This window comes from Saccostrea echinata, unplaced genomic scaffold, assembly GCF_033153115.1.
Source record: "Saccostrea echinata isolate AGI-Se365-2 ecotype Australia unplaced genomic scaffold, CSIRO_AGI_Sech_v1 ptg000028l, whole genome shotgun sequence".
Lineage (NCBI taxonomy): Eukaryota > Metazoa > Mollusca > Bivalvia > Ostreida > Ostreidae > Saccostrea > Saccostrea echinata.
This window is the reverse complement of record NW_026889777.1, coordinates 10,425,741-10,450,901: the sequence shown is the minus strand read 5'-3', so window position 1 is coordinate 10,450,901 and position 25,161 is coordinate 10,425,741. Positions and strand designations below refer to the sequence as shown.

The window sequence follows — 25,161 nt, the reverse complement described above, 5'->3', positions numbered from 1 at the left end:
ACATGAAAAATACGTTTTAGTTTCAGCTGACAAAGCTTTTAACGATACAGTCTTTCTTTGTAAAGCTCATTATTACATGTACAACTACATTTTAGAAGAACTCGGTTTTAATTTCATATCTGGTTATGCAACCTGTACTAACATTTCCATTTCACAAGAATAAATCCTTCAAAAAAACCTTTCAGATTTAAATATTTTTAACATTCGAATCAGTTGAATTGAGTTTAATTTACTGTACCTATACTGTCTTCCAAACCTTCATAAAAATCCTAACAAAGATATATTGACGGGTCCAAAAAATGTTCAGCCAACCCTTATCCTTACTCCTCACCAAAATATTACCTGCTGTAATGGAGAAAGTTCAGACAAGGTTCTACAACATATTCAAGAAGTGATGTTTATCAAAGGTGGATTTTAAATAGCTCCCAAGAATTTGTGGAAAATTTAAAATCTGAAAACTTTCAAACTTCAATACCATCAAAACATGTAACTTTTTCTATTTTTAATCAACCATTTCTCGCCATAAATTTATAAGAGCAGGCTTTTTGACATCATGGACAACTGCATCCTCAATAAAAATGGAACTAGTAAATATACTTACCTTGTCATTGGGCTTTTGCAAAAAGTATTTTGTTTAAAGTTACTCCGAATCCACGTACAAGTACTCTGAAGTTGAAATTTAAAGATGCTGGTGTTCCTCATTGACAATATTTTTGTAGTGTTTTGAGATCATGATCAAGTCTTCAAACAATCTTTTGGAATTCAGAGAGATACTCACTGTACTCTTTTATTTTCCTAACAGTTATTTTTTATATTCCTATGTAGCAGAATTTATTCAAAAATCTTCTATACGAGAAGACGAAAACTTTTGCTGTGGCCTTCAATTCGATATTTAGATATATAGAACGAATTTTTATCAATTAGCAATTGTTATTCATTCATATGTCAACTCAATATACCTGTAGAACTCGTAATAGAAAAAAAACTATAAATTCTGCCACATTTGTTTCATATTCGAATGTTTTACCGGATATAGACGATAATAACCATCTCACAATTAAACTGTATGAATGAAAAATATGGAGATAACGAACAGTATTCAAGCTCAAAAGTCCATTCAAACAATACAAATCAAGAGCAGAGCAAACAAGGACCTCTCAAACATCAGAGATGAGATCAGGTTTCATGGAGGAGTGAACATCTCCTGGCGACCGGTCACACCCGCTGTCTGCTGCTCTTCATGATCTGGAAATAACGGGAAAATCCGTTGGCAATTTGATGTATAAATAATGGCCTAACAATAAGTATGGAAAACGTCAAACAGCATTTGACTTGTATTTGCTGACAAGGTCATTGTATCGACCATAGAACTTACGAAATGATGACTTTATACGAAACTGATAATATTCTTGTTTCATCAACTTGTTTGTCAATAACTTACTTTAGAAATTGTTCATACGTAGAGTATGCTCTTGTGTATCGAATCAACTGAGAGATATAAACCCCATATGCAGGTGATGAAGTTATATTGCTGCATAAGTAAGGGAAGTATGACAAAGGAGATGACTTCAGCTTAATTTTCTTTTGTTAACTCTCCGTATTTATGTAGTGATATTCCGCTATCACCTGCATACGATTTTAATGCCTCCCAAATAATTCCATACGCACGAGCATGTTCAGAGTATGATAATTTTTAAACCAAAACTGCTGAAAAATGAGTTGATGTTAAAAAGATTTCAACAACCCTATTGAAAGACGGCTTTTCTCAAATTCAACATTGTCTATTAATACAAGCTATAGGTGACATACCGATTGTAATTGTTTTATATTAAATTAAACTATGAAGTACTCCATAAACCTGATCAATATATTGAGCTCATCTCGGTTGTGACCGGTTGACAGGGAATGTTTACTTTTTCTAGGCACCTAATCACACCGCAGGTTTTCAAGGGATCTGTGTTTTTGCCCTGTTAAAAATTGTTTCAGTGAACTGGATTAAAGATTAGTCACTGTTCGTTTACATTATAAAAGATCTTCTCTTCGTAAATAAATTTAATAGCTTGAAAGGATCTTACCAAATGTATTCTAGCAATTCCTAGAGCATGCAGAGTTTTGGTAATCATCTAGTGCATTAATTGTCCCGTGATATACATTTATTACCATTTTATGTAGTTTGAACAATGTTAAAACGCACCCCTGTTTGTTTTTTTTTTTTTGTTTTTTTTTTTACTTATTATTAAGATCTCAGTACAATAGGAAATGTAAACATGTACTTCATTTCCTTCAGAAAACCGTTTGAGTATAAACTGCTAACCGGAGCCTACACGATACATGACAATTTCGATAACAGTAAGTTTATGTTAGATAATTCATCTAGTTATAAGTATATTCTAAATATCAAATCTTTTTTTTTTAATTATTTTTTATTATTATTCAACAATTGTAATATATATGAAACTAACGTACAAGCTCCGATATTTTACACTGAAATAAGACTGCAACAATATATGTACTTGTTGTATTTGTAAAGCATAAACAGAAAAGTCTAAAATGGATAAACCGGATACTTCTAAAGCATTGTGTGAGTACAAAGCTAGATTTATCACAGAGGGGGAACGGATGGCGAAAGATATCCTACCAGCAAAGTTTGTTGAACTGGATAATATTTACCACGAAATAAAAAATTTAAAGCTGTCCAAGACAAATACTGAAAGGAAAGAATTGAACATTGAAAGAGTTTTAATCAACAGTCTGGGAAACAATTCTACGAGAAGCAACTTCTCCTCACGATTGCATGCATCAGCAATCAATGAAAATGCTATAACCTCTAACCAGATTCTTTTGGAAGTAATCGAGAAACTTAAACCCCATATTGATGATCTGGTAGGTAGTTCGTGTGAAATAAAGATGTGGATTACTCTCCTGATTCCACGAATTCAAGACGGAAATAATTTTGGCGTGTCTGTTCAAGAGGCGGTGATGGAAGAAGCCTCTACTATTGAAATGAAAGCAAAGTCCCTCAAAGAATCTGGAACAGATTATTTTTTCTTCAGAGCAAAGATGATTTCTAAAATTATAAAATATCCAGAAATCACTGATTACAAAATGGCTGTGATGGAGTTTGATTCCAATGAATTGCAAAATCAGATAAACCTTTGTCGAGATATGAGAAATATGTATGCCAAACTTCACGATCTTGTGATTAAAAATTTACATAAAATACAGAATCCCCGATCAGATCATGCAGGGGATTTGTACTGAATAGCAATGCCAACAATTCAATACACTTTACCCCCTTCATATGTCTTTACAGAAAACAGTCCTCTCTTTTCTCAATCAAATGGAATTTTTTCTATAATCATAACAATGTTTTAAGATAGAATTTGAAGAAAATAGAATGAAAGTAAAGAAAATTTTGTATAGTAGATTTAGAGAAAAATGTTTTAAGACAGATGATAAAAACAAGGAAAAAAATGGATATACGAGGGGTGATCAAAAAGTTCGCGAACTAATTGAATTACTTCCATAAAAGAAATAAAATTAGGTTTCAGTGTTCATTATTTTTTAAAGTAGTCCTCTCCGATTTTAATGCACATCTACCACCGTTCTGCTCATACGCGAATCACGTGATCCAGGCGGTCACGTAACATGCTCTGTAGCGTTCTGTTCACAGAAGCTGAAATATTTTCCGAGTCTTATATTTCTTACTATGCAAGTTATTTTTTATAACAAGAACAGTCCATTTGTCAAAAATAACCAAATCTCGGCAATAGGATGGGTGGATAAGGATATCCTTCCCCAGAATGAGCATGGTGACCATCACAGCCCGAGTACTCTGTCTAGGAAGCGTCGTTTATCCAATGTGGATAAAGTATGGGCGCCTTCTATTTTATCATATCTGATATGTTTAAAGTCTAAAGTAAACGATAATTTAGGGATTCAATGATTATATTATTGTTAGGATATTCAACTATTTTTTTTACTGTAACTTGGCGATCTTTCATAACAAATTAGTCAACTAGAGACAAATCTCTTTCCCCGCTTGCTTTCACTGGGCAACAGAACAACTTCATTTTTAATCATCTCTCTTTCTTCACCAAAACAATCAATCCAATTAATGATTAAACTTCTGGCAAGTCTTTTGACTTCATTAACGTTGTACAAATTATTATATGCTACTACAAAGGAATTTCCAAGATACACGTTAAATTTTACAGCCCTTCGTTGCTCGAGTGCGACTGATTCAACCATCTTTTGTCATAAGTCACTCACATATTGACGTCATTTTCACATTGTGACGTCACAAACATGGAGCAAAACATAACATGACACCTACTATTTATAGAACATACAGGGTGTTTCAGAAAACTTGTCCCGACTTTGCAGATTCAATATAAAGTTAGACAGTATTAATGTAAGAAAATTTTTGCAAAAATGAAAACCACATAGCCAAACAATTTTATCAATATGAAAGATGGAGTGATGCTGAATCAATTATTTTTTTTAAAAGGCATTTTTAAAGTTTGAACTTCAGCAGCAGTTTTCAAAATAACTTCATTTTTTATGTGTTCAAAAAAGCCACGTTTTTAAGTCAGCATCCTCATTTTGTCTCTGTAGTCCTGTATGGCTTATATTTTGACATCATTTAGAAGTCTGTTTCCTAGAAAGATGGTTTTCATATGAGTACTTCTTTTTTTCAAAATATTATACACTAGTATTGGTGATTTGGAGATTTCCTTTTGTGTTGATTAGTTCAAAACATCCATAGATCCATTTTTGGAGGAAAAAAACCCTGACAACCTGATTTTTGAAGATGTAATCAAACTTCAATGGAAAAAATATAATGAAATTATTTTTATATTGTTTATATCACAATTATATTGCCGGAAAATGTGCTATAAAATACAGTTATAATTTTGTAAATATTTTATTATTGTGCAAAAATGTAGACATCAAAAGTCGGGACATGTTTGTTGAAACACCCTATGTATGACTATATGTGTGCCAAATTTCATTCTGATCTGAATCATGGTTTTTGTAAATATAGAGATAGTTCGCGAACTTTTTGATCACCCCTCGTATCTTTGGACCTATTTTGGTTGTAAACTATGCAAATGATAAATTTCTAAAATATTAAAAACATGTCAACTTTCTATGATGTTTAAAATGTTACCTTTCTGCAGCCATCCTTATTATTCTATACAATTTTTTTATCACTTATAATCCCATTATTGTTATACTTTGAATAAAAAATCAAAATTAAATTTATTCATTGTACATTTATAAATGTGACTTAAGTTGTTATTTTCAAGATTTTTGATAAAAGATCATTTTATAATCTGTTCTTAAGAAGAAGAATACGGGCAAATTATTTATCTTAGATTTTCTGGATTCACATTTTGATCTGTACAATTAAAGTTTTTAAACTTATTTCTTTTTTTAAAAGATTCACAAGTAATATATAGGTATACTATACATGAAGCCGTATAAAGAAGTAAATACCTTTCCTTACTTAAATTTTTAAATCTCTCATGATTAAAACGTTCAACAGATTTAAACTTATTTTTCCTGTATACATGCACATGTGGAAATATCAATGAAAGGTTATTTAAAATATGAAAATGTAAAAGTAAATAATATATCAATGTTGCTTTTAAAAATGCAATAAAATCCAATTTACTCTTACAATCACATGGCTTTCCAAATTACCAATAAAAAGGAGAAAATAAAATAGATATTTTTTCAAAAAAACGTTCTAATATTTCATATTATAGATGCTGAATTATTTTTTGCATGTAGTTAGCTTGATATTGATAGTAAGTTTAAAGCCTATAATTTGCAATATAAGATATTGACAAACACTTTGTGTTGTTGTAATGAATACAGTTTATTTTTTATCTCTTCACCCCCCCCCTTTTTTTTTTTTTTTTTTTTTTTTTTTTTTGCTGATAAAAGCAAACACTTAAGTATTAAGGGGATCTGATTTTCTGACAATACACATTGTATTTTTCCATTTCAAAATACTCTAACTTTATATTGTTTCGCTAATGCAAATGAAGTACACCCATATTGGAGGGTGACCTGGCCCTCAATACAAGTTGCAATGGGATTCAATGGACTCTACTTTTATACAAATTCCAATTGCGACAAGGGTCATATATACAAATGTAAAAAAAAAAATTGTATGAAATATAGAAATCTAGGAATTAATTACACAGGAATAATGCCAGATCTTTGATTTATTTATTTTTCTTTTGTCAATGCTTATTTCTTTTTGATTTGAATATATAAAATAGCTACATCATTTACAACACCCATCACTGCTTATTAAGTTAAAGCTTTTTACAGGCGATTGGGAATTATTAATGATATAAATTTTCGTGTTTAAAACCTGTGTATGAAATGATGGCAGTGTAAAAGATCCTCTGCAAACGATTTCAGAAATACAATGTGTGAAGTAAAGTTAAAATTATCGAACCTTTCATTTATATATTATATTATATGTATCATACTTATATAAATGAATAAATAAATAAAATAAAATGAATTTTGTGGCCCTAAACTTAAACCTAGAATTTCAACAAGTTTAATCTACTGAGCACTAATGCTCGATATCAAATTATAGAAGTTTGTTAATTAAAATAGAGTTGTTGTGCAGCCTTCATTGTCTTATTCATTCAAATCCTGACTATATAATAAAACAATTATGGACTCTTTCGGTGGTGAATATGGTTTGTTATTCACCAGAAAAATATCAATATTGACCTCAGCTTCGCCTCTGTCAATATTGATATTTTTCTGGGGAATAAAAAACCATATTCACCATCGAGAGAATCCATAATTGTATAGTATTCAATCTCAAAAGTCCAATGAAACGATACAAATTTGGAGCAGAGCAAGCACGGACCTCAAAATTTACTGGTGGGATCAGATGCTATGGAGGAGTAAGCATCCCCTGCCGACTGGTCACACCCGATATGTGCTCCTTGTCAGGACCGGGGGAAAAAACCAGAAATATCCGTAGACAGTTCAGTGTATAAATAATGGCCTCACAATTACTATGAAAAACTTCAGTCAGCATTCAATTTAATGATAAATTGCATTTGCTGACAAAGTCATTATAACTACCATAGAATTCCAAAATATTGACTTATATGGAAAAATAGACTGTCGATATCCCTGTTTAATCAACTTGTTTGTCATAAGCTTACCTTGCTTTAGGAATTGTTCGTACGTAGATAATGCTCTTGCGTATCGAACCTACTGGAAGACTTAAACTCCATGTATGCTAATATTTTAATCATTTGTTACTTAATTAGAGTCATCAGGGGCCAGCATGATATATCTTTGACTCTTTCGTATCTCCTAAAGGGGAAATAGTTTGAAAAGTACTAATCTGATATAGAAATATTTTTTAAGTTCGTATTTACTTTGTCAGAACGAGGAATTTTAAAATCTTCAAAAAAAAAAAAAAAATATTGAAATACAAAACAAACACCTTAAAATAAAATCAGCAGACTCCGTTGCAAAACGAACGTTCGCCTATGCAAAACCAATAATCATTTACTGAATTGACGCAAGACGGCGCAAAAAAGATGAATCCGGTCCACAATTAAAAGGTGAAGGTCAACAGGCGGAAATTCACATGCATTAATTTAGCTAGAATGGAAGTTAAATCTAAAACGTTTACTGTGATATACATTAAGGTGGATTTCATCTACAATGTATGCTTAGAAACGTGTCTGGAAATGGAAGGAATTTTCTTATGTTTAATTTTTTTAAGCTGGCTTAGTGCTATTCTGAGGACTTGACGCCAGAGGCTATAATTAATAAGAAGGGATCCGCCTTTGAACAATTGTTTTTGAATATGAATATTTAGCTGACATATGACTCTATCATGTGCCTTTTTCAAAAATTACAAGCTAAGTAAAACACATGTGTTTCACAATTTATTAGTCCATATATTTATTAATAATTATTAGTGGTCCGGGTCCTTCAGATGGCGCAAGAGTCTGTGAATTATGGAAAGCCATATATGTTTATGCATAATTTGTTTTTTTAAGGCTCCGGTCAGATAGTATGAGAGCCCCACCTCCATTTTTCCCAAAAATATTGTTTCACTATATATATCTAGTATATGAAAATGATCATTGAAAGGCCGATTGCCCTCCCCCCTTGTGGTTTATGTTTAAGTATTTTTTGAAAAAAAGATCTGGTTAAAAGAGTTTGAATCAACCCCCCCCCCCCTCCGTTACAAATAGGATTTTCGAGTTGGAAATCCTCTTCTTTTGCTTGCCAAAGACATTAAAAGTAAGTAGTCTTTTTTCTGTTGCCTTCCCACCCCTTTGAAAAACGATATTACAATTGTACGTCCCTAGTAGATATTGAGATATTTCTATAAAATATGGAGATAACGAACAGTAGTCCATTTAGACACTAAAAATCGGGAGCAGAGCATATTCGGACCTCCAAAACCATCAGAGGCGGAATCAGGTGCCATGGAGGAGTGAGCGTCCCCTGCCGACCGGTCACACCTGCCGTGTGCTCCTTGTCATGATGGGGAAAAACGGAAAATTCGTAGACAATTCAGTGTGTAAATAATTGCTTAACAATACGCATGAAAAACGGCAGTCAGTATTGACTTAATGATAGGTTGTATTTACGTGTACTGACAAGGTCATCGACCATAAAACGCGCCAAATAATGACTTCAAACGAGACTGATGATATCATTGTTTTAACAACTTGTTTGTCAATAGCTTGCCTCGTTTTAGAAATTGTTCGTACATAGATCATGCTCTTGCGTATCGAATCAACTGGGAGACAAAAACCCCATATGCAGGTGATAAGAGAAGTACGATTGAAAAAAAATTGAAGACATCACGATGTTGTTAGTTTACCATTAATTTTTTTTCTAGTAAAATATTTACGAAATGAATTTAATAGCTACCCAATTTATACGGTATAAAGTGGGTTGGGGCAGTTTACGCTTTTTAATCCGCGTAGCTATTAACTTCATTCCTTATGATTTAATTTTCATTCATTTAGTGTAAGAAAGAAGACGATTGCCCTTAAAAAAATGACTTCATATTGTACAAAATTTAAATGTAAGGTCAGACGGATCGATTCGTTTTTGACGTAAGTCATTGTGACGTAGGCAACCCAATTTATACGATATAAAGTAAATTTTTATCCAATCAAATACCGCGTTATAACCAGAATTAAATTATTACTTTTTCTAATTGAAGATAAGTACTTTACCTAATTAGGAAACATACTGAACTTTCTAATAATACAAAAAAGTATTAACACCTAACTCCAAGGATACAGCAGGTTGGGAACATTCGCTCATTCTTTATCTATATTATACTCACCTCTTTTCCCGTTAAGTGTGATTAATTTGGACTATAATTTTCATAAAATCTATATCTAAAACACAATAGAAAGGGAGATACAAATCATTTATCATATGTAGATATAATTAAAATATTACAGTTTTAGCCAGAACCAAATTATTAACATACTCCACCTTTGCTTTTCAAGGCTCTTGTTTTCTTCAATCAGAAAAAAAGAAAATTAACCTCAACTCGAAAATCCTATTTCGGGGGGGGGGGGGGGGGAGTATGGGTGAGGGGGCTCTTTTTCAAACTTTTCGGTCAAACTTTTTTTAAAGGCACTAATTTGCCAGAGTTCGACCAATTACTGCAAAAAATGTGCAGGGACCAAGCAGCCAATAAATGATTTTTTTACATTAAACTACAGCTTGCAATTGACTATTCTCCCATAAAGTGGGGTGGGTGCGCCTCCCCACTAGTACTACCGTCCTGTTTGAAAAGGCACTATAGTGAAACTTGGAAAGGCGTTATTTTATGTTGATAATTATATAAATGATATCAAAATATCAAAGTCATCTTTATTCATGCAATAAAAATATTCTCTATACTCCTGCACATCTCGCAGACAACTGTCTGCATTCATGGGTATATTTAAAAGAAGTTAACATTCGTGAAATCAAGGATTTAGACAGATGCGCCCTAAATTGGGTCTTTGCTGGTCATATATATTGAAAATTCTTTTCAAATATGAAAATCTTTTTTTAGCTCTTGGAAAAAAAAGTAGGCAAAATATTTGCATGGGTATAATGAGCAATTAGCCTTCAACCAAAATTGTGAAATCCATGACCATGGATAGAGCTACATGTGTAGGTGTCTGGCATCAGAAAATGGTTTAACGTTGAAAATATACATGTATAACACATTTAAAAATCCTTTTTCCTGGATATTAAGCTAGCTACAATCTGTTTAAAGATTTTTTTTTTTGAAAAATTAGCACTTTCATAATAAATTATGTAATTCATGCCCCAAGGGTCAGCATTTCAGCCCCCGGTGTGGGCTAAGTTTGTTCTGTATTGAAAAAAAAAGAGTAATATCGTCGTTTGAAAGGTGTAATAACGCCTTTATGAAAGGCGTAATGTCTTTTGATAGACGTGATAATGCCTTTTCCTTTTCAATTAAGAATTTTAAACTTTTATCGGGATGCAAATACGGGTTGGTCATGTGACCAAATGACCAAATCCCATAAAACCCTTCGGGCTTTATGGTAGATTTGATCGCATGCCAATCCGTATTAATTTTACTAAATCAGTCTCAAATATAAATATAAAGTATCATTTTAAAATTTTATCGGGATGATAGGTACTAAAGTTTTTAAACCCATAAAATGATTTTTTTTTCAAACCTCAACGCACAGGCACTTGTTTCGGTAATAAATTTTTAACCCATAGTATAATACTATGGGTTAAAAATTTATTACCGAAACAAGTGCCTGTGCCTCAACGGTACAAATTGAAAGTGTTGAACTCGTCAACCACTAATGACGTCACAGAGAAATTACGTCAATCGTTTATGACTGAACAATGAATTTATATAAAGACCCGTGACGCACCTATTTTTATACAGAATTAAATACGCATTGCTTAGATAGTGTCATATAAGGGAAAACATTTTCAAATGTAAATTTAAGGCGTTATGACGTCTTTTCAAAGGGCGTCATGACACCTTTTTCGCGTTATTACGCCTTATCGGAAAGCATTTAATATATACACCATTTTAATATTTTTTTTTCTCCTTAGATTGATCCTAATAGGTTTTCGTACTTTTAAATAACTTATCACGAATGAAAATGATTATTACAAGTTTTTCAGATAACATTGAAAATAAGAAAAAGTTGATTTATCATGAGGAAATAACATTATATCCTAGTCTAACCCCCCCCCCCCCCCCCATGTCTATCAGGTTAATATGTGAACTTTTTTATTTGCGTTTTATTAATTGTATTCTTATCATCATAACTGATGTTAATTTATTAATTGTCAGACTATCATTTAGAAATTTCACTTTTTATTTTGTTACTTATACCTTTACTAAATTATATGCCTTCTTGGCCTAAAATTGGAAATTACATGTACTTAATTCCGGTGTTTAGTATATCCCTTTTGATCAGGATCAAATGGGTGCTTGCGTGTTTACAAAACAAATCAGACGAAATCCGTTTCATATAGTAAATGGTAGACAGGTAAGTGCGCAACAAATTGACATTTTTGAGAAGAGAATATTTGTTAGAAAACATCCTAGCATATGTGTTAAAACACATAAACTATGATTCTTCTTTAAATAGAATATTCTCATTTGTTAATTTATTTATATTTCATGCTGATGTTTTTCTTCAAAGTTCATGTATATCAGCTGTATATGACATAAACGAAATTTTTCAGTCAATAAAATGGCATGTTACAACCAGAATTACTGCATTATAGAAGTAGAATTTTACAACCTATATATTTTAATATGACTTTAAACACTCATCTATTCTAATATTTTATAGAAAGCCAAAACATCTTTGAGGAATGACAGAATTTAATAATTGTGTGATCAACACAACTAACAGCCAAGGGAAGAGTTGTTTTGAAGCATTTAATACGAACTTTCTGAAATATCTGAAAGCTTATGAATGCAGAAGATAAAGGTTTAAGAAAGGACTAGTTTTGGACAAAAACTTTATCAAAAATATTTTCATCAATTTCCGGTGATACTTAAGCATGAGTAATTGTCATATAGCCCTCTTGGAGGCAGTTCACATGGGTGACAGCAGTCGTGTTGTGAACTTACTACATGAAGGATGTGAACAAGCAGTGATTGATTCAGCACTTTGTTGGGCAAGTCGATATGGAAATATAGAAATCTTGAGGCACCTGCTGAGGACAGGAGGGGACCCCAATGCCAGGGTGTGGGGAGGGTTCACTCCTCTACTATGGGCTGTAATGTACTCCTCAAATGCAGATGTAATTCAAATTCTCCTGCAGGCAGAGAGTAATGTTGACCACTCCTCATCCAGATATCGTCAGACTGCACTACATGCTGCAGTAATAAGAGGAAATGAGAAGTTTGCTAGCTTGCTCTTGGAAGCTGGGGCTAATCCTGATGTTCAAGACAGAATGTTCAAGACCCCCCTTCTCCACGCCGTCCAAAAGTATCAACCATCTTGTGTAGCACTGCTTATAAAATATAATTGTAATGTAGACTTATCAGGCTGGGTAACAGGTCTTAGTACTACACCACTGACTCTTGCGCTGATACAAGGAGATTTAGAGATAACAAAAATGCTGTTACTGGCAGGGGCCAAATTCAACAACCCAGCTGTTTATCACTCGTACACTATTGCACAGTACTACAAGACTGTGGAGGACAACCTTGATATAGAGGTCCGACCTGTGTATCTACAACAGCAGTGCCGTGTCTGTATAAGACAACTCCTCAAACCACACTTCCTGCAGAAACTAAGGGAGCTTACTCTTCCTCGTCCATTAAAAGGCTTCTTAGAAATATCAGAACTTGACAGTGTTAACGAATCCATGGCTTAATCCTTCATGTTTGTTTCAAATAATGCATTCATTATGAAACTATGAAATGATTTACATGTTAATTGTCAACATTACTTACAATTTAAAGAAAGTTTAAAGAGACTCAATTTTGTTGTAGTATAGTGGCCACATTGAAGTTACTGTAGCAATTAACCACATGTATATGATAAAAAATACAGACAAACTTCATGGATATACAAATTATTATCATTTTCACTGTAAATCAGAATTTAAAGTTATCTGCATAATATGTCATGCAATAAAATTATATTGCAATGTATTTTAAAGGTCAACCGTGTCACTCAGGAGATTTAATGCCATCTGTTTTTATCTGTCATCGTTAGCACACTTCCATATAGGTACTCAACTCATCTTGAAGATGTAATCTACATTTTTGAAGGTACCTGAAGCACTCTCCTAGAAAAGGGAACAAATTTATGATACTGTACTGGTTTGCAATTTTATAGAACACTGAGTCTAACAAAAACAGTTTCCCCAAACTAATTGGCATACCTTGAGCAAGCAAAATGCCAAATTTTACTCCTATATATGAATAAATCTCAAGACATCACAATGATTCAAAACCCATACCTGTGTTAGCACTAGCAGAGCTTGCAAGATAAGTATACTTAAGAACGTTTGTGAATCATGAATGTATTTAAGCTGACATGTTTTGTAATTTACTTTAAGTACTCTTGCCTTGATGAAATAGTGTTTTTTACTTTGATCACAAAGTAGCATATATTGATTGTAAAGAGCTTGTTATTGAAAGAACAGCTACAAGCCTGAAGGGTGGTGGCTAAAATTCTTACTTGACATTGTCTCTACTCTGCAATAAAAAGCATAATCAACCATAAAAAGAGCAAAGTATTCATTATACATGTAATTGTTTTATTTGTGGTTTCAAACAAAACTGTAAATGTGACATTTAAAACCTATCACAGATTCTGGTATATTGTATATTACAAACACTCCATATACAAAGTCCTCACTCCTGAAAGTATACAAACAGTACATAAAATGGCCGTAATTTAACGTACACAGCCATTTACTGTGACCACAAGAGTTCTCCTTCCTGAAAGTAAAGAGAAAATATTTATAAAACAGGTTTTAGGATAGATTTACTGGTGAACTTGATTATCAATTGCAGCTATTAAATATTTACATGAAAATATGAAATGTCGATAAGACTGCTTTCTAAAACACTTTTATTTTTACACTCCCATTCACATATGAATGTGCAAAATTGTAGCAATAAGCATGCAATTGATATATTTTTTTACAAGACAAGGTTTAGTTTCCAGAAAAAAAAGGATTATGTACAAAATGAATTATGTACAAATTCAAATAATTAAAAAAAAAAAAAGAATCTGTCATTTGTTTAAAAAAAAAATAGTTCTAGGATTACTTCCCCTGAAATCTGTTTTCAGAAATGCCAACATTTTAAAAATACATGCAGATATAAGAAAGTTTAGGGGAAATGTGTTAAAAACTTACCAGCAGAATTCCGATGTTCACATAGCCAGAGGCCTTGCCAGGTACCCAGATTAAACTTGCCATCAGTGATGGGAATACTAACACCTGTACCTATAAATGCTGCCTTCACATGGGCTGGCTAAATAAAAAGTAAAATTTAGGAGATGAGTCAAATGAATGGGAGAAATATTACTCAATAAAAAATTTTTTCTTGTGAATATTTGATATTAATTATATGAAAGCATGTTTTTAAATTTTGATAGCTAGTGCACTGTAAAACATGCAAGAAACTATTAAAAATACTGTCTGATTTTGTTTCCATCAGTTTTAAACAAGAGTGATTTTTCATTTTGAGCTGTGAACTTAAAGTATGACCCTGATCTGACACCATACAAAATTTGATAATATTCAGCATTTATTGATGTTTTTGTTGCTTTTAAACTGTTAATAGCTAACTGCAATGTATTTGCTGTTAATGTATTAATGTACACAAAGGTACATGTATTAAATTGGTCAGATATTGTAATCAACAGGTAAAGATATAATTAATAAAAGAGTATTGATTAACATACCATATCATCTGGACCTTCACAACTATGTTTAAAAGGTGTACTCTGAAAGAAATTGATAGTACATGTAACTAATTGATATTGGTAGTGACTTATTGATATTGATTAGTGACTTATTGATATAGATAGTAACTTATTGATATTGATAGTGACTTATTGGTAGTGACTTATTGATATTGATAGTGACTTATTGATATTGATAGTGACTTATTGATATTGATAGTGACTTATTGATATTGATTAGTGACTTATTGATATTGATAGTGACTTATTGATATTGATTAGTGACTTATTGATATAGATAGTAACTTATTGATATTGATAGTGACTTATTGGTAGTGACTTATTGATATTGATAGTGACTTATTGATATTGATAGTGACTTATTGATATTGATAGTGACTTATTGATATTGATTAGTGACTTATTGATATTGATAGTGACTTATTGATATTGATTAGTGACTTATTGATATAGATAGTAACTTATTGATATTGATAGTGACTTATTGGTAGTAACTTATTGATATAGATAGTAACTTATTGATATTGATTAGTGACTTATTGATATAGATAGTAACTTATTGATATTGATAGTGACTTATTGATATTGATTAGTGACTTATTGATATTGATTAGTGACTTATTGATATTGATTAGTGACTTATTGATATAGATAGTAACTTATTGATATTGATTAGTGACTTATTGATATTGATAGTGACTTACTGATATTGATTAGTGACTTATTGATATAGATAGTAACTTATTGATATTGATAGTGACTTATTGGTAGTAACTTATTGATATAGATAGTAACTTATTGATATTGATAGTGACTTAATGATATTGATAGTGACTTATTGATATAGATAGTAACTTATTGATAGTAACTTATTGATATTGATAGTAACTTATTGATAGTGACTTATGTCAATCATATAAGACAATATCTTTGCTATACTATAAATACAAGAGGCCCATGTTCTTCATTAGCAGATTCTTTTTCCTACACATTCTTATGTAAAACTTTGATCACATGTTATGGCCCCAACTTACCCCAGAGGGTATAATGATATGAAAAAACTTTAATGTACACTACATGACGATGCTTCCATATAAATATGACTATAATCATATATTTGCTGTTCTTCAGAAGAAGACTTTTAAAAATTTTCCCTATGTATAACTTTGATTGCCCATTGTGGCCCTGCCCTACTCCTGGAGGTCATGATTTGGACATATTTGAATCTACAGGAAATATGCAGATGCTTCAAATAAATATGACTAATCATGGTTTTGCTGTTCTTGGAAAAAAGATTTTTAAAAACTTCTATGATATAATTTGATATGTTAAACTTTGATCCCCAATTTCTGCATCTCCCTACACCCGTTTGATCAAATATGAATGTACACTACCTGAGGATGCTTCTGTATTACATGTAAATGACTAATAATGGCTTTATTATGTTATTGAGAAGATTTTCTCAAGATTTTTCTTATATATTCCCATGTAAAACTTGGATTCCCTGTTGTGGCCCCGTCATACCCCCCTGACATGATTTGTGCAAACTTCAATCTACACTATATGTCAGGTTGCTTCTACATATAAATGTTTCTTATAATGGCTTTGCTGTTCTTGAGGAGAAGACTTTCAATGATTTTTTTTCTCTACATGTTCCTAATATGTAGAACATTGACCCCTATTGTGGCCCCCCTTAAACCCCTGGGGTCATGATTTGAACAAACTCCAATCTACAATTTCTGAGAATGCTTCTGTATTAATATGACTAATAATGGCCTAGCTGATCTTGAGAAGAAGTTTTTTTAAAATATATTTCCTAGATACTTTGACACCTCCTGTTGGGCCACTACCCTACCCCAGGGGGTCTTGATTTGAATAAACTCCAATCTACACTACACGAGGATGCTTCTGTTTTAATATGACTAATAAAGGCTTAGCTGTTCTTGAGGAGAACATTTTTTTAAAGGATAATGTCCTATATATCCCTATGTAAAACTTTGACCCCTTGTTATGGCCCAACCCCAGGGGTCATGATTTAAAAAAAAACTTCAATCTACACTACCCGACAGTGCTTCTGTATCAAAATGACTAATAATGGCTTTAGCTGTTCTTGAGAAGAAGATTTTAAAAGATATTTCCTATATATTCCTATGTAAAACTTACAGCCCCAGTTGTGGCACTACCGTTGGGGTTCATGATCTGAATAAATTTTAATCTAAAAGTGCCAAACTGATTTTTTTCATTCATTAATTTGTCACTTAAACCTAAAGTACACATGCCAAACTCATTTTTTGTATTCATTTTTAACAGGAAAGGTAATGGACCAGGAATCGAACCTGGGAACCCTGCATTACTATAAACTTAGTCAGGTGCTCTACCGAGCTACCCAGGCCAACATCCACGGCCCAAACCATTACTTATTATTATCAATGAAAGAAAATCCATACCTCTGGAATCAATCTGTTCATCATCATCTCCATGTCAACTCTATTAAAACATAAAATAAATATTAATGACAGAAAAAGAGGAAGTGTTTTACAATTAAAAAAGATCTGTCCACATTATCTAAGATAATTTATTATTTATGTATTTTCTCTTACCTTACATCAGGATCCCAGTTCTACATAAAAAAAAAAATAAATTAAATTTACTGAAAAATAATTACAAAATCAGATTTCTTTTTTTAATTAAATGGGGTTAATTAGCATGAAATGTGTGTTTTTGTGGGACAAGAGGAGCTAGGGGAGAGAGAACTAATCGACATGATTTTGAACGTTTTGCAAACACTTAATATACCAGATCTTTGTTTTCATTATTCTTCAGACAACTATGGTTTTTATTTATATTCTGATATAACATGTATGATTTCTCATGTTTGCCCCTTTATCAAGTGGATTTTGCCCATTTTTGGTCTTTTGACAAAATTTTCTGATTCCACCCTTTGTATTTAATATGTAAAGAAATACATGTAAAAATTGAGAAAACTAAGGTAGGAGTATTAATTATTGAATTCACGAACTATATAAAAGATTCCATGTGAAATGCAATTTTAATTTATTTTACGGCAGTGTTTTTTTTATTGACATTATGCCACTTAAGGCAGTCAAGGGGAAAGCAGGAAGAGGTATAAATTTATATCCTTCTTATGGCGAGAAATTTTAAGAAAGTTCCTCTGAAGGGGATGAGGTAAGGAAAGATCTGATTAAAAAATATGAAGCAGTGAATTGATACAATATACTCTAGCTGCATGAGTGCATCAAGAAAAAGTAAGATGTGCTTTAAAAAAAAGCCTTAATTTTGATTCTCCATGGCCTAAAGGCTATGGTGCAAGGGTTTCCATGCCTCAAAAATATGCAAGTTGGACTTTGTCTGTGTTAAGGAGCAATGTCTCTCTCTGTTGGACTTTGTGTGTGTGTATGTGTGTGTTTAAGTGGTAATGTCTTAAATTTCTCTCTTGGTTCTTTTTTGTTTGTTTAGGGGGCAGTATCTTTTTTCTGTTGGACTTTTGTGTGTGTGTGTTTAGGGATATAGACAGAATAAAGGCAGAATTATGTAATTCTAACTACTGTATGATAGAATACAACTTCCTCTAACAATCATTTCAAACAAGAGGGCCATGGGCCACATTGCTCACCTGAGTCAATATGGCCCTGTTTTTCTTCATCAGCAGATTTTTTCCCTATATATTTTTATGTAAAACTTTGATCCCCCATTGTGGCCTGACCTTACATTCAGGGATCATGATTTGATTTGAACAAATTTGAAACTAGCCATACTACACTACCTTCATTTACTTCCATATAAATATGACCAATCATGACATTGATGTTCTTGAGAAGAAGATTTCTAAAGACTTTTGTCTATATACACTGTGTTCCTTTGTAAAACTTTGATCTTCAATTGTGGCCCCATCCTGCCCTATGGGGTCATGATTTGAATTGACATATATATTAAAATTGAAATTTTAATTTAAAAATGTTGTACATACCTCATTTAAGCATAGACTTGCTGATGTGTGCTTGACTGAAAAGTTAGAAAAAAAGCAAATATTATATTTCCTTTTACATGTAATAGTTTGATAAAATGTTTTGACTTATTACCATGTGCCAAGATATTACAATTTACTTTGTGCATTTGAACATTGAGCAATCCATGATTTTTATTTTCCAATGATAGTTCCATCCCTAAGCTATTCATTGAAACATTGACTAGCATTAATGACTACAAATTATAAAGCTGTACTTTTCAGGCATAATACGCTTTGGGTATTTTCTCTTGTTTTATATGCATTCCCTTGCTCAAATCATGGTATCCCTTGATCAATTTACTATACATATTTTACTTGTAATCTAGTGTTACTTTCTACACCTTTAAAATGTGGCCTAAATGTCGATTTAAAAAAAAAATCGTTTTGCAACATCCATTTGGGGGTAATGGTAAAATATGTATGTGGAAGAAAATATACCACATGCTGAGAAAATCTCTAAGTAAAAACTTTTTAAAAACCATTTATATCGTCTATAAAAGAAGACAACAAAATATTGAAAGAAAAAAAGAATTATACATATATAACACAGGCATGGATTCCATGGAATGCCTTTTTTAATAACTAAACATTCCTATTCCTCATAGGACTGTTTCAAACTGTTTATAGAGCCTGGTAATAAAGTCGAAGTGTGCGATAAAATAAGCAGCACCATAAATTAAAGCTATTTTTACAATGCTTAAATCTGTAGCTTTTTCTCTGGTTTGTCTGTAGAGAGCTCGATATGTTCTGCAGCTAGAAACATCACTGGAGTAAATCCCTGTACATCCTTGATTGAACCTAGATACATGTAGCTATTATAGGAAGTGCAGTGAAGCACCGCTCACTCTTATGTCAACATCTGGGGGAAGAGAAAATTCACACTTTGCACATTGATCCAAAAGAATTTTTTCCACAGTTACCCCTAGACCCGAAATTGTATCTCACCCCAAAGTAACTATATTCTCACAGTAACAAGAAAATTTCACAATAAAATGAACTCACCTTGATTTAATGGATATTGTAGATAAATAGTAGATTAAATGTTCCTTGTTAAAATTTGCATTTTTCAGACATCGCTATGGTAATGCAACTAGCATAAAAAGTCATGTGACATCAGTCTTTAAAAAGTGGTTCCCTAAGTCACATGCAGTTTGAAGAGGCAGATCTAAATAACTGAATAGGTATCTGCGCTTGCCCTAACGGTCGAACTGTCAACATGTTAATACTATACTAGGGTTATTGAACTTAATTATGTTGGTGAATATCGGCACGTCAGTTGGCTGTACAAATTCATGAGCTTGTGAGTGCATTTGTACAGCTAATGAGTGCCAATTATAATTCACCAATATAAGTTCAATAACACCTTTATTATGCTAAAACATCTCCCATTAATTTATATTAATTATTTCAACTAAATAACTCAAATTAATAAGAATTTTCAGTATTGGTATTTAAATTAATGTCTGTCCTGTAAGTGTTTTATATCGCATCATTCCAATGACCCTACCAAGCATTGTGATATGCTTATTAGGCCAGCTGCATCAGGGTTAGAAACTCCCTAAAATTACAACTCGCAAATAATTGCGAGTACCAAGAAAGTGAACTCGCAATTTTATAAGACTACTCGCAATTTTCATATAAAGTTAAATTTATATAAATTAAATACATGTAACTTAAGGAAAAAGTAACTACTGTAGAATACACAAAATACAACTACAGTGTGACTTTTATTTAAATTACTGATTTAAATCAAAAGCATTGTGTTCTGTCATATTATATAATTTTGCTACAGTTTCAGTGCAAAAAAAATCAACTCGCAAGTTTTTGCGAGTTACCTAATTTTTAACTCGCAATTTGGGAATTCTAACTCGCATTTTGCGAGTTGTATATAGTGAATTTCGAACCCTGCGCATGCACCCAGTGTTTATTGACTCAGAGGCTTAAATATGTACTAATTTATTAATAATTTCAATTTTGCATGAAAATAACCAAAAATAAATGCATCTTACCTAGCTGCCACTACCTATCATAAATTTGCCTCTGAGAGGTTGACCAGACAACATTTTTTTGTTTACAACGGGGCGTTCGATATTGAACACTTGTATTTGGAATTTTTCAGGCATACTACGTGCAGTGTTCAATAAAACACCAAATTACTGAATGCTAAAATTCTCTAGACTTTTTGTAATTTTTTCTTTAAAGGCTATATCATAATAATAAGACTTGCATTTCCAATGGTGTGTGATTGGATATGATTTCCATCCAATTCGCCAAAAGCTCAGAAATAGAAAACACACAAAGAGTTGGATAAAAATCTCATCCTATCATAAACCATGGGGGATCCTATACTTATGTATTACTACTAGCCACTATACTTTAAAAACTGCTAAACAGCTAAGCCACAGGAGTTCGCAATTTTATCAATAAAGTCAATAGAAATCACTGGATTGACCAATCCATGAGCTATGCGTTATCAATAAAGTCAATAGAAATCATTCGATTGACCAATCCATTACGCATAACTCATGGATTGGTCAATCGAGTGATTTCTATTGACTTTAATGATAAAATTGCGAACTCCTGTGGCTAAACAGAATTAGATCTATCAATTAATTAGCAGATACTGAAAATATTTTTTCAAATAAACGTACTATGTATATTTGCGACGCCTATTTTTATCTTCTTTATTTCTGGGACCTGATGGAGCACATCATCTGTAATTAAGTGACATCCCCGCTTCTTGGCAGAAATGGCGATCTCTCTTTGATACCATACACTGCCTTCTCCCGACTGAGACATTTCTGGCTAAATAAAGCGTCTTAGAGAGAAAGACAAAGGGACAACTAATAGAAGAAATCACGAGGAACTTAAGCATGTTAAGACACAAGATATTTATTAAATTAGAAATGTAGTTAAACGCATAGCCCATTCAGTGTATCATTTTCAGATTTTTTTCATTTTAATAAAATTAAAGGAATCATGTTGATCATCAGAAGCTCCTCCAAACCAGAGATAAAAATTATTCTATAAAAATATTCCTAGGAAAAAAAAAATTGCAAAAAATAACTACTGCATTAAAGACTATAACATATAAAATATGATGTCAATATGCCATCTTCAGATTGTTTATTTCTTTATCATATTAAGATATAAAGATATTTAATTTTTTTAATCCATCGTCTTTCACAGATTTTCAAGATCTGCTATAATTAGACAAACCCTTTGCAGCAGGGAAGGTATAATGCCCTGATAGTATAATGCCCTGATTGACCTGATTACATATAAATAATGAAATAAAGAGTTTTTATGTGCATAAACAATATTATTTTTATTGGAAACGATGAATATTATCATTTTCTATAAGAATCATGAAGAAAATGCAAAATAAAAGTTTTATTTGATAGAAAATAATGTCCTGATTTTGGGGTATAATGACCTGATGACCTGATTGTATAAAAACTGCTAATAAACCCAATTCAGCATAATTTTCATATTACAATTTGATTAAATATTTTTTTAGGATTATATATGAAAGTAGTTTAATTAAGTGTGGGGGAAAATATCTATCATATTTTGTTCAAAATCACTTTTGAAGTTTACAAAGGGTATAATATCCTGATTTATGAATGCTCTGATTGACCCGATTTACGTGTAAATGTGTGCGAATTCATGATTGAATTACTTGCTTCAATGAAAAGCTTAAGTTATATAACCTTACTGTAGATATTATTAAAAATAATATATTGAAAAACAATATATTTCTGAGAAAATGTTGACCTATACAAAGAAGCATTAATCATGTAAAACAATGCATGCATATGATAATAAATTAAATAATTATACAGAACAATCTTTAAAAACATGATGATAAAAATCACATATTATAACTTAAGCATTATATTTTATTTGGGGAATTATTGATAATGTATATTTGATGATTCTATACTAGTACTTACATACATGCACACTTTTAGCTTTTAGAGGATATGATTTCTTAGAATTTTTATTATAATAATAAAAAAAATGATGACCTAGCTGATATTTTGAAATGACCAGATACCTAATCTGATGACTTGATATTTTCTGCAGGTACAAATTATACTAATGATGTGTTTAGATATTAAACACTTCTGCTGTTATGTGTTTAGAATTTAAACGCTTGTGTTTATGTGTTTAGATATGTTTAATTTCTAAGCACACAAGTGTTTAAATTCTAAACACTTTCTAAGACATGTTTAGAAATTTTACATGACTGTTTAGGAATTAAACATATAAAAAAGGAGGTGACAAGAAAGTGTTTAGAAAAGTGTTTGAATTGCAAACACATTCTTTACAGTGTATATAATTGAGGATCTGATATTGTAAAAGAATTTGACTTTTTCTAACGGCCGGGTCTTTCAAATGACCCGGTATATATTTTTATACTTTGTTTTACGTGAATGAAACAAAAGTTAATGTGTCTAAGATATTTTCTCATAAATAATAAGATTTTAGTTTAACAACATATTTTACAGACATAAATTTTTATCTGATATATATAGCATTCAACATAGGAAACGTCATATTGTTTAAATAAGAACTGATATTTGTAAATGCATGATTACACCTGCTCACTTACAGATTTACCTCAAATATTTTCCTTTTTTTCACAAACAAGTTAAAACAATATTTAAATATGCATTAAATTAGAGAAACATTTTCAAAAAGTTTATTAGGCTGTTTAGCACCTAATAGTTTTAAGACAGATTCAAAAACTTCATTATATAAAGTATATATAAATTCAAATGTATATAAATATAATTAATAAATAATTTTGTCTTTTTATATAATGTGCAATAATTAAATCAGAAAAATTAGATTCTATCAGGTTTGTTTATGAAATATGCGGTCAGCAGAGCATGGTTGACTGGGATTACACAGGTGATAATTACAGAAGCCATATACGGGATATAGTACACAGGATATGTATGGTCTATGTCCCTTTGACACTATCAGACATAATAAACAAGCAGTGTATGATTATCCAAACAGTATATTGTTTGTTTTTCAATTGATCAATTTATTTTGTTCTACTGTCTGTACCTTGCAGTAAGAATTAAAGTTAAATATTGGCATATATATATATATACATGTTCAATTTTTTTTTTTATCCTTACTTAAAATTATTTCCACAAGAGACTTCATTCATTTTACATTTTTAATAGAAACACATCTGATCAACAAAACTGAAGATGTATATTTTTACTTAGTAAATTTTCCATCAGCACATAAGTGCTCGTAACTTTTAAAACAAAAAACAAATGAAAATAAACAAACAAACAAACAAAAAAAAAAAAAAAAAAAAAAATTATATCTTTTTCACAGTTTTAAAATATTAAGTTACCTCAGGCCATATATTTAAAATATCTGCATTATTTTTAGACTTTTTTTAAAAAATGGTTTGGCTAACACAGCCTGTGTATCAATATTTTGTTCATTTAAAAACATTTCTAATCAATCTCTCTAAAACTATCAAAGTTTACTACTAAGATTTTGGATTGTTTTGATGAATCATATAGCACAATATAATAAAATGAATGGCTAAGAATTCTACAATAAAATGCATGTATATTATGTTATTTTAACTTAAAAAAAAATAATAAAAGAATTAAATTAGAATGAAAATCAAAGTATAAAGGAATTATTCACATTTTCATTAGTTACAATGAATGAGTATATACATAAGTATTTAAATCAGGTCATTATTGAAAATCAGGGCATTCAAAAATCAGGGCATTATACCCCTGCTAACTTCCAGAGCGGCTTTTGAGCAATAGAAAATAGATATTTTCCCAAAATCTTTTTTGTAAAACTTTTATTTATCCTAATGAAAATAAATCAGACTGAAAAGTGAAACAAATATAATGAAAACTTGCTTTTATTATAGGTTTTCATATTATCATGTCATCAGGTCATTATACCCCAAAGTCAGGGCATTATACCCCTGTCAATTTTATCTGTCAAATAAACAAAATAAAAAATATATTTTTTAATTTTTTCTTTCATGAATCTTATTGACATTTAGTATCCTAATTATAAGCAGTTAAAAGAAACTTGTTTTGGCACTTTACTACTTCATATTTTAGAATTAAATGTGATCAGGTCAAT

The 25,161-nt window shown here is 31.4% G+C and overlaps 3 protein-coding genes across 3 annotated transcripts; 2 read left to right on the top strand and 1 right to left on the bottom strand.

Annotated features, from left to right (window-relative positions):
• Positions 1–2,550: 2,550 nt before the first annotated feature.
• On the top strand, positions 2,551–3,261 carry LOC133193510 (proteasome activator complex subunit 3-like). The gene has a single exon (XM_061329474.1). The coding sequence runs from the start codon at positions 2,551–2,553 to the stop codon at positions 3,259–3,261; it is 711 nt and encodes a 236-aa protein (XP_061185458.1).
• Positions 3,262–11,534: 8,273 nt separating this feature from the next.
• Positions 11,535–13,232, top strand: LOC133193736 (ankyrin repeat and SOCS box protein 11-like). The gene is made up of 2 exons (XM_061329677.1): positions 11,535–11,573; positions 11,883–13,232. The coding sequence occupies exon 2, from the start codon at positions 12,097–12,099 to the stop codon at positions 12,916–12,918; it is 822 nt and encodes a 273-aa protein (XP_061185661.1). The 5' UTR covers positions 11,535–11,573; positions 11,883–12,096; the 3' UTR covers positions 12,919–13,232.
• Positions 13,233–13,792: 560 nt separating this feature from the next.
• LOC133193737 (UPF0047 protein YjbQ-like) lies at positions 13,793–21,823 on the bottom strand. Its single transcript, XM_061329678.1, has 7 exons — positions 21,666–21,823; positions 18,976–19,010; positions 17,588–17,607; positions 17,435–17,474; positions 14,967–15,008; positions 14,416–14,533; positions 13,793–13,993 (listed from the first exon to the last, which is right to left on the bottom strand). The coding sequence occupies exons 1-7, from the start codon at positions 21,811–21,813 to the stop codon at positions 13,950–13,952; spliced, it is 447 nt and encodes a 148-aa protein (XP_061185662.1). The 5' UTR covers positions 21,814–21,823; the 3' UTR covers positions 13,793–13,949.
• Positions 21,824–25,161: the final 3,338 nt, after the last annotated feature.